The following is a 10,267-nucleotide window of genomic DNA, read 5'->3' on the forward strand; positions in this document are numbered from 1 at the left end:
CCCCCCCTTCTTCTCCTCCCCTAGGTCCGTGCCTTCCACCACGCCTTCAGCACCAACGACTGCTCGCGGAACGTCTACATCAAGAAGAATGGCTTCACGCTGCACCGCAATCCCATCGCCCAGAGCACGGACGGGGCGCGGACCAAGATTGGCTTCAGTGAGGGTCGCCATGCCTGGGAGGTGTGGTGGGAGGGCCCCCTGGGCACTGTCGCTGTCATCGGTATTGCCACGAAGCGGGCAGCCATGCAGTGCCAGGGTTACGTGGCCCTGCTGGGGAGTGACGACCAGAGTTGGGGCTGGAACCTGGTGGACAATAACTTGCTGCATAATGGGGAGGTGAATGGCAGTTTCCCCCAGTGCAATAACGCGCCCAAATACCAGGTGAGTGGGGCTTGGTGTGGGCTGGAAGCTCCACTGTGTCTGATGGCAGTTGGCCGTCAAGAACCTCTTCTCTCACGTGTCCTGGCTGTCTGCTAAAGTGATCCTAAATGCCCACTTTCTCTTTGCCTTCCCTGCAGAAGGCAAATGATTCTGTGTTGTGAGCCTTTTCCCCCTTCATTTACTGCTTCCTCAGGCTACAGCCCTGTGTGGTGTTCAGTGCACCTGACCCCCAGTTGTGTTCCCAATTCTATTTCAAATATTGAGCGCAAGGCATATGCCATGGGTGTCTGTTTAGACACCGTGTCACTTTTTTTGATATAAAAGCTGAAAAGGCTGTTGTAGCCTTCTGAAGTAACGACTCCCCCACAACAAGGTGAATGTCTGTGGTGTTTTACCCTCCTGTTGTACGGCAGTGTGAGCTGAGGTTAGTGATTAGGCAAGAGTCTTCCTGCAAGAACCCGCAGCGGTGCTGAGTGCTGCTTGTTTGCTCGCTGGCAGTGTTCCCGTAGGTGACATCCCTTGGCTGGGATGCTGGGATGTGATGTTCAGATAATCTGAGGTTATTAAAGAAGCGAGTGCCATTCCACCTTTTGTCCCTGTAGAAGCGTTTATCTTTGTTCTTCTGGCTGCTCACACAACTACATTTTAACTGCTGGATTTCCTCGCGTTGCAACTTAAGCTGTGTGCATTATAACTTCCATCTTGTAATGCTTTGTATGAGCATTGCAGTTGTGGGTGAAGAACTGTGTGGTAACTTGTGTCTGATGTTCCTAAATTTCATGTGAAAGTTCACTGCCAAGCACTTAATTCTGCCTGAAGGTTATACCTGCTGTTGGTGGAAATAATACCTAAAATTAGTATAATTAAAGAGATTTACATCTCTTTCCATTTGCTTGTTCCCTAGCATGCAAATTGGGTCGGCACTTTCCAGACCCGACCCTTTGTTGGTTGCTTTCTGCTGTCCTTGTCTAGGCTTTTCTGCAGCAACAGGGTGCTGCACCAAAACTTCTGGGTTTGAAGCCGAGAGTCTCCAGCTCACATGGGGGCTCAAGGGTGAGCGCAGTTGCTGCTTGCTCTCTAAAAACTGGTGGGAGCTCAAATCGGTGATCCTTTGGAGTATTTTGTTTATAGTAAGGCAAGTACAGTGATCTGCTCACAGAAAATACACTGTGTTTGTTAGTGCTGGTGAGAAGAAAAACCTGTTGGCTAGAAGAAATCCCCAGGATTTGGACTGGCGGGTGAAGAATCAGAAGTTTGTGTGGCGTCCTGCAGTGCATGCTGCTGGTGTCTGGGACTTCTATTTATGTCTAAAATCATGTGGACTAGATAAATGCAGGGAGAACTGTGCATGCCCAGATCTGAGTCTCTTGCTGTGTTTAGTGTTGGTTTCACTTGTGTGTGTGTGTTTGTGTATATGTAAGGCATTTCATGCTTATTTTGCCTAAGCTTTGCACTGGAATTTCCTTCTGTGGTGGTGAGGGAATACCTCTGTCAGCAACAGCACCTGCATAGTCAGCAGTGTATTCCCGTGTATTTTTATGTGGCGCTTACCTTTCTAAAACACGTTTGTTGTCTTTAAAATTGCTCTTCACAGAGCAATTGCTGCTCAGCGATGGCAACAGCTAAATAAGGAGTTCAGGTAACCTGGAGGCCATTAAAAGTTTCCGAAACTGCAATATTCTGATGTACGTGGCATGTAGTATGCTCGCTCTTGGTGCTCTCGCAGGGTTCATATGAGAAGGGTTACGTTTATTATGGTGTAGGTGGTTAGGTACAGGCTGCCCACTGGGAACAGGCAGCAGAGGTACGTGGGATCCTTGTGCATTTGAGCAAAATTGAGAAATCCCTGTCATAAAATTAATGCAGTCACAAGAAACAGGAAAGCCTTGCATTAAAATTATCTGCTGTGTTCTACACGGGTTGCATTTTATTTTTGTGTCTCTGTTTGAACATGCTGTAATGTTTTCTCTGTAATTTTTTTAATTCCCCCTTCCTGTCTCTGTTTCCAGATAGGCGAAAGGATTCGAGTTATCCTGGACATGGAAGACAAAACATTAGCGTTTGAGAGGGGCTATGAGTTCTTGGGAGTTGCCTTCAGAGGACTGCCAAAAGTTTGCCTGTATCCAGCAGTGTCTGCTGTGTACGGTAACACAGAAGTGACTTTGGTCTACCTGGGAAAACCTCTGGATGGATGACATGGATTGTTTTGTTGGGACATCGAGATGTGGATGATTGGGAGAAGAAATCTGCATGTTGGTTAGAGGGAAACGTGTATTAGAGGAAAAACAAAAAAGTGTGGGTGCGTGTCCAAGAACCATCAAGGGAATCACACGGAGTTTTGAAACGGAGGACCAGCCATACTTCAGGAATTGTGTTACATTTCCTCTTTCTACCAGGCCAGAAAAATCCTCAGGGTTGCAGTTGGTTGAGTGGGAAGCTGACACATGCATGTTGCAACAGATTTCATTGCTAAGATGGCACCGTGTGACCTCAAATAATTTAAGAAAGGATTTGATAGAAAACTGCTTGAGGAAATTAACCCGAGATTTGTAAGTAGCGTGTTTTGTGAAAGACTCCCATTTTAAAACTGCTTGTTCCTTCCCTTCCCTCCTTTGGGCCAAAGTGGGTACCGGAGGAGAGCGAATCTGGTTGGGTTTTATTTACAATTTTTAACGTACTGAGAAGCATGGTCTTGTCTGGACTGCCCTTCTCTAGTATAACGATATGAAATGTGTGCAGCTATTTTTAAGTGTATTTTAAGGGTTGTATATATAGAACAGGTTGAAAAGATCAGTTAAAAGGAAGGGTTTGCTTTATTCTAACTGGGACATAATTTCTTAAAGGGAAAAAAAACCCCACTACGTGGCATCAGAAAATATACCTCAGACAGGTATATAACATTCATGTAAGTGTACTTCTTCTGTTGTATTGTAAAGCAGTTTGGGATGCTCTTGTGGAGTACGGTGCTACATTGGGTCATTTTCTGTGAAAGTTTCCATAGCTTTAGCAACAGTTTTGTTCTCTGTAGGAAAGGCAAAACGTTTTCCCCGCACGTTTCCTTTGGCCAAAATTTCCCGACCCCTTTAGGAAAGGAAGGCACAACACAGCGGTGAACTTGTCTTTGGACATCAAAAAGATTAACTTGTAAAGCATTCTTACACTTTCTAATCAGTGTTGCGAAATGTTTCAAAATAATGAGGAAGGAGCATTCAGTTTCTGAATCCAGACCTTGTTTTCAGCTTAAATGGCTTTATAAGGCTTTAAGACTTGGCTGAACCTTTCTGTAATTAAATAAAATCCCTCAGTACCGGAGTATTCACCTGCCTGTTTTTAGTCAGTAAATCTCTCACCAACCCTTTGATGGGGATTCTGGATCAGACTCAATGTTTGGGCTTTTCACTTGCACCGGTTTTCTAAAAAACACATACAATCCCCCCCATGGTGTGTCGGTGTGCTGGCGTACGCAGGGCAAAGCTGAGAGGCGTAGAAAGGAGGGACGTTCTGGTGAAACCGCTTTCCTCTGAGGTGGAAAGGTCTGTCAGGAGCCCCGGAAGGGCTCCTTTTACTGGGGCATTCACATCCATAAGCCCTGTGGCTAGCTCTTGACTCTGGTGTTTTTTTTGTTGGTTGGTGTTTCCCAGAGCTGTCAAAACTTATTTCGGAGTTGGGCGTGCTTTTCAGAGAGGGAGAAGGAAATTTTTGTACAACCTCTTTTTGCTTTATTTGTGCTAGAGAATATGAATTGCTTAATATTGGACACAGGCAATTCTTTGAGCGTGGAAGAAAGAGGAATTCCTGTTAGGCTGTTGCTTGTTTCCCCCCCTCCAGTTACTCGAGTAATGTGAGGGGAGTGGTGCAAGCAGGTGAGTGAGGCCGTGGAAGAGCTATCCGTGGAGTGCTTTTTACCTAGTAGATAACCAAGTTCTGCACTGGAACAGAGTATGTGCGTTATTACCGTTTAAAAGGATTTTAAAGTATTTATTTGTTTTGTGTGTTGTTTATTGCTTAAAGGCGATATCGAGGTCTGTTCGTCTTGGCTGCGTTAAAGAAACAAAATACACAGTGAGAAATGAAGATGTTTTACGTGGTGCTGAGAACAACCGAATAAATGAAGTGGGATGGGCATACGAGTACCTTTTGGAAAAATCTGTTACACGCGTTGATTGTACTAGACTGTAAAGTATGTATCTGCATAGCAGAACCGTGGGGCATGAAATGGGGGAAAAGGAAACAAAACCCTGTCCAACTTCAGAAAATAAACTTGTCCCCCAGGTGAATGTATTCTCAGTGCAGTCCTGAAAAACGCGACCTCTGCACTTGTTTGTGAATCCAATTAGATGCAAGTAAACCCTGAGAACTTCCAAGGAGTTTTGGTCACAAATTAAGATTGATTTCCATTCTTCAGACTGCGTCTTACCCAATAAATAATTTCCCTCTCAATTAGAAACGCTGAAAGTTGAACATTCCTTAAGGGTGGGTTTGGGGGGGGCTCACTTATGTAAGATTATAACTTATTCCTGGAGACCAATGCTGGCTGTACAAAATATGAAAATAAACTGTGCTATAATTCCGAAGGATATATCGGTGTGGATTGCTGTAACGACATCTGTGGTGCAACGAGAGCAAAAGTGGCATAGCAGTTGGGTGCACAAAGAAGATGGAGGTGTTGGGAGTGTGTGATTTGCTGCGTGACTGCTTGAAAAGGGAGAAGCCGATGAGCGCTTAACGAGGGCTTGAAAACTCAGTGGTCTGATAGCCATGCTTGGGAAACTGCATCCTCTGAAAGAGGGGTGCTCGCCCCTGACGGTGTGGGAGAGGCTTCCCCACCGCCGGAGCTCTCGTGATTGGAATCGAGGTGGTGTGCTCATTGCAGTTCGGTATTTCGTGGTGCTTTTAGGAAGAAGTAGGAGACCGTGGTGTGGTTGTGAGCTCTGAAGCGCTTTCCAAACTCTCTGCGTCAAGAATTTGCTTTCAAGCGGTGAACTTCAGGCTAACATCTCTGTGAGCCTCTTCGGGAGCAAAGAGATTTGATGCTGGCTTGCCAAAAATGTAGAATCCCTTTTTCTAGCCTGAGGTACTTCAGAGTGGGCTGAAAAGCTGTTTGAAGTATATTCTGTATCCTGACTAGTGATTTAACTGCTTTGGTCAGGAGGAGCATCAACTGTTCACAGCTCCCATAATGGAAATCGGTCAGATTCATGGGGTTTGGCTTCAGAATCCTGTAGGATATCCATTATTTTTCAATGAGTGAGTGGTTTGTCTATCATTTGAATAAAACTCAAAATTTTGTGTGGTTGTAAGCGTGCTGCGAAATCTGTTGGGACCTCAACAGTTGGTCATCTAATCTGGTTGCACTCCCATGTCCGAGCAAGCGAAGTGTTCGATATGGCTGTTTGTTTTGGGGCAGAGTCTGTCCTTGGCTTCGGTGGTGGCTCGTCGTGTTGGCCTGAAGTCATTCGCATGACTTCTTTTTCTGTGAGAGGACTGAGATGATGCTGAAATGAACCAATAAATCAAGACAGCGTGGGAAACTCATCCTGGTAGGGATATTTTCTTGAACGTGGGTTTGTTGGTTTTTTCCCTCCTCTTAAAATGCAGTGGTGAGCCTGCATTTTTGGGTGTCCTGTGTGTGCCTTCTACTGGCAAACGCCATTTGGTTTTGTTACTTTTGGCTGTGTTGCAGGTGACAGAACTAGCCAGGAGCAGAGGGCCTTGATCCTGTGGGCTGAACTTCTGCTGCCTCGTGTGTAGCTGGATTCTTCTCTGCCTGCCGCCAGCTCCGGTAGCCAGCTGGAACTTATTAGCTTTTCTCTCCATTTACCGGTGATCTGTATTTTTAAATTTCCTCAACATGCGAGTACGTTTTCCAGATGGCTGCCTCTGTTGTTTTTTGTTTTTTTTTTCCCTTCTTCCATTTTCAGTGGGATGATGACAGCAGCGATGAATTAAAATAATGCTTGGCCTGTTTCTGGTTTGACCATACAGAAATTATTTTCTTGAAGTATTTGAGAAGTAACCAGCCCCCAGTGATTCCTGAACCCTTGTATTTCAATACCAATATTTCAGTTGTAGCTAAATCTTCCCGTGTTATAAATAGCTCTGGACGCTGGCAGAAATGCAGCTGTAAGTGCTCTATGTGCTGCCGTTTGCCGGAACAGTGCCGGTTCTGGCATGCTGCAGATAATTTGGTGAAATCTGTAGCCAGAAAATGGCGTTTGAAAGCTGTTTTAGGATCCTTTTTACATTTAAAAAAAAAAAAAAAAGTTTTAAAACAGTTAGGAGTGTGGCATGTTTGATTTCTGTAAGTGATGGTAGTCCACCTCGCACTAAGGTATAATTCAGTTGAAAGGAAAATTAATTAAGAGGTGAATGGCTACAGAAAGCTTTTCCTGCAGTGATGCTGAACCTGCTAATTTATACTTCAAACAGCTTTTTTCATACTGCTGTGTGCTGCTGTACATGTCGTGTGACTTCCGAATGAATTCTCACACCTCCCCACAAGAGGGCAAAGTTAACAGCGCTGTGTGAGCCCAGACTTTGAATCTCTGAACTGTTGGGCAAAACAGATGTTTAACGTGGAAACTTCTCTGTTAGCATTTGCTCCCTCTCCTCTTAAAAAAACAAAGCAAACTGAAAAAAACTCAGCGAAACAGATGATTGTGGAGAAGTGGATAACAGACATAGAATTTTTTTAAATACACTTCTTCATTTGAACCCTTGATCCTGAAAGCAAATCTTTGCAGCTCAGAAAATTCTTTTCAGTGACAGCGAACTGAGCTGAGACTCTGAGATCCCCTTTAAAAGACAGAAGGGGATTTGAGAGGCTCAAAGAAAATGTCACTGCTGCCATTGAATGGGAGGACGTATCTGTAGTCAGTCACTCCTTAGTCTGTTTTTTCCCAGACTTGCTTTTCTTCCTCTCAGGCATTTATGACCAGGAAATAGTGATATTGTCAAAAGATTATTGGCCAAAAAAATCAAAATTCCATTGCAGTTGAAAAAAACCCAACCAAAATCCTCGAAAAGGGATTTTAGAATAAAACTCGTTGTATATTACAAGTGTTGTTTATTCTTCTGCAATTTTACCAGCTCGGGAACCAAGGGTGTCTTTTTCCTTCCATGCCTGCACTTGCAGATTTGTCGTGAGCTAGCTGGAGTTGTTTCATGTTCGCTTGATTTATTTTGTCTTTTTAATCCATATTGTTCTAGCTACGTTAAAAGCTGTATATTTACCTGCAGGCAATGTTTGATTGGGGAAAAGTACGAAGGTATAACCTTGTCCGTTCTTCTCTTTTGTGTAGTGTCTGATCTTCTTGGGAGCTCCCAGTTTCTGCAGCTTAAACCTTTGGTAATTTTATCCAGAAGTAGCAGGAGCGTTACCACGCGTGTGAGTGAGTGACCATCCTGGGACACGTCACCTTGGTGGATCTACAGTGTTTTACTGCTCAGGGTGGGTGCCGTGTCCCTGGAGAGGACATAATGTCCCTGGAGAGGACATCAATAACAGGAAGCGCAGACCTATTTTCAACCCAAGTAGGTGAGCCTGTGCTGTGTGTATGACCCCTCCGTAGCTCGATAACGCATTAAATCTGAGAGTGAGCGGGATATGGACTGTTCGTCACCCGCGAAACCTCCACGGTACCCGATTACACGCAACGAACAGCTTATTGCAGCTTCATCTGCAACAAAACCTCAGCGATTCTGTGATTCTATGAAAACACTTCAGTGGTTGGAGACTGAATGCCTGCGAGTATGAGGTCCTTTGGTTTCCTTAGCATCCTATGCGTAAGGGAAGTAAGCTATATCCAATTGCTTTTAAATAGTAATTTAAGAGACTACGCTCCACCGACTTCAATATGGGACTTAATAATTATAAAGCAAACCTCCAAGTAAGGAATAATAAGGAATAATTATAAAGCAAACCTCCCAGTAAGGAAATGGATGTTGATCAAAGTTCTTTTTTTATGATATTTCAAATACTGCAGTGGTTAAAGCTTTTCAGACTCTCTGCCACTTCCAAATTAAGGTTTTTTTTAATTGGCTTTGTTGTTGTTGTTTGTTTGGGGTTTTTTTTTGTGCTCAGGTGACAGAGAACACTTTTCTCATGCTGGATCCCTTCTGACATTGCGCACTTCTGCAAGGTCTTGTGCGAGAGCAGAGCTCGAGGGTGGGATCTCATGCTTTGGAAATGGCCAAGAGATTTTATCTCAGCCTTAGCATATGATTTTGTCTTATTCCTGGAAAAATAATTGATGTATGCAGAACTGGAGCAGAGTTGGAACAAGCGTTTCACTCTCTCCTGAGCCCCATAAACATGGAAATAAGTTGGTTTTGCATGTCAGCCTGTGGCCTGGTGGTCTTGCCCCACCGTGCTGTGCGTCTCTGGGATGTGGCTCATCTTTACTGGTAGATCGTGAGCTGCTCTTCTCAGAAGGAGAATGGAGTACAGGAGGGGAAGATCTACTTAATTAATCGATGCATCTGCTTGAACTTTCCCCCCTCTTGCATTCCTGGGTTAATTCAGGTCTCAAATTGAAAGGTGAAAGCTTGCTTTGAGTCTCTCCCAGATACAGCTGCGGGGATGAGGTTTCAGATACGATGATGTCACCTTCGTGTTAGAGTTTGTTTAAAAAAACAGAGAAACTCATACCCTGGCAGGTTTTTTTCCTCTTTTCTTATGCAAGACCAAGGAATATGCCCAAAGTGGAAGAGGGTGTGCCAATCCCGAAACCCTGCAGGCTGGCTTTTCTTTGTCACTTGTCTTGTGACCATCACGCTAGAAAGGAGGGGATGCTGACCCCCACGGCTGGAGACCCGGGAAGGAAAGACTTTGGAGCGGGAACGCTCTGGCTTGTGTCCAGCCCTGGTTGAAATCCACCTTGAGGAGAGTTGCCCGTGAGATAGCGCCACATTAGCAGGGACGTTGGCCCTCTTGGCCAGAGGGGGAAGCTGGGTGGGATACGCTTAGCTCTGTAAGGAGCTGAAATAGTTTCACTTCCCTTCACATTAATGACACAATTACTCACTTCTCTTAAGCAGAACGGTGGCAGGAAGGGAGTACGTGTGACTACAGATGGGAATAGTTTTTCTTGCCACAATTTGCATTGCTGAATGACGTCACAGCAGTGACTTATCCATGCCTTCTCCTTTTGGTGTCTTAAAGCCTCCAGTCCCGACAGTTTTATGCTAAAAACTTCGGTAAATGTGCTGGAGCAGATGGGTTGGGTGGTTTGATTGCTTTTAATGGTTTATTTTATGGTACGGTACGAAACTGAGATCAATTTATCCACATCTGGCAACCCTGTGGGAAAAACTTGGGCAACGCTTTCAGGTCTAGGCGCAACCAAAGACCAAACTGTAGATGTAAGCAAGCTGGTCGTGGGGCTTTCCAGCTCTTGAAGAGATCTGGGAGGAAGAGTCTGTTGTCTTCTCTGGCTCCGGGCACTTACTTCTCCTGCAGAGGCATCACAAGCAGTTCTCTAGAGCATCTGGACTTCCATAGTGTTTATCAGACTTGTAAGGGAGCGGATGCACTTGGCTTCCAGTTGCTACAGAAATAAGAGTTCTGCTGCTTCAGCATCTGATGCGTCCTGCTGCGTGCTCCGCTCTGAAGACCATGTGATCTGGATGCTCTGCCGCGCTCTGAGGGGGAGGTTCACTTCGTCGTGGTGGTGGATCCCTTGTGCAGACCTCAAACCCTCGGCCTGGGAAAGGTGGGTGGGTGAAGGCTACGAGAAGCGGCAGGAGCTTGGCCACAGGGTGGGCTTGGCCGTGTGTGCGGGCGAGCAGAGGGGGAAATGAGATCACTTCTGCGGCTCTCCTTTCTACGGCCCGCTTCCTCCTCATTTACATCTTGCACTCTCTCAGATGTGGGAGAAGGAAGAGC

General features: G+C 45.2%; 1 protein-coding gene across 1 annotated transcript in view; it reads left to right on the plus strand.

Moving 5' to 3' along the window:
- FBXO45 (F-box protein 45) overlaps positions 1-3,046 on the plus strand; it is a 5,311-nt gene extending 2,265 nt beyond the window's left edge. Inside the window, exons 2-3 of the mRNA XM_009885403.1 lie at positions 25-381; positions 2,391-3,046. Coding sequence (XP_009883705.1) covers positions 25-381; positions 2,391-2,576 — 543 coding nt within the window. The 3' untranslated portion in view covers positions 2,577-3,046. The remainder of the gene's footprint in view (positions 1-24; positions 382-2,390) is intronic.
- Positions 3,047-10,267: the final 7,221 nt, after the last annotated feature.

The sequence above is a fragment of the Charadrius vociferus genome, unplaced genomic scaffold (assembly GCF_000708025.1).
Source record: "Charadrius vociferus isolate BGI_N301 unplaced genomic scaffold, ASM70802v2 scaffold1285, whole genome shotgun sequence".
In the NCBI taxonomy this organism is placed as follows: Eukaryota; Metazoa; Chordata; class Aves; order Charadriiformes; family Charadriidae; genus Charadrius; species Charadrius vociferus.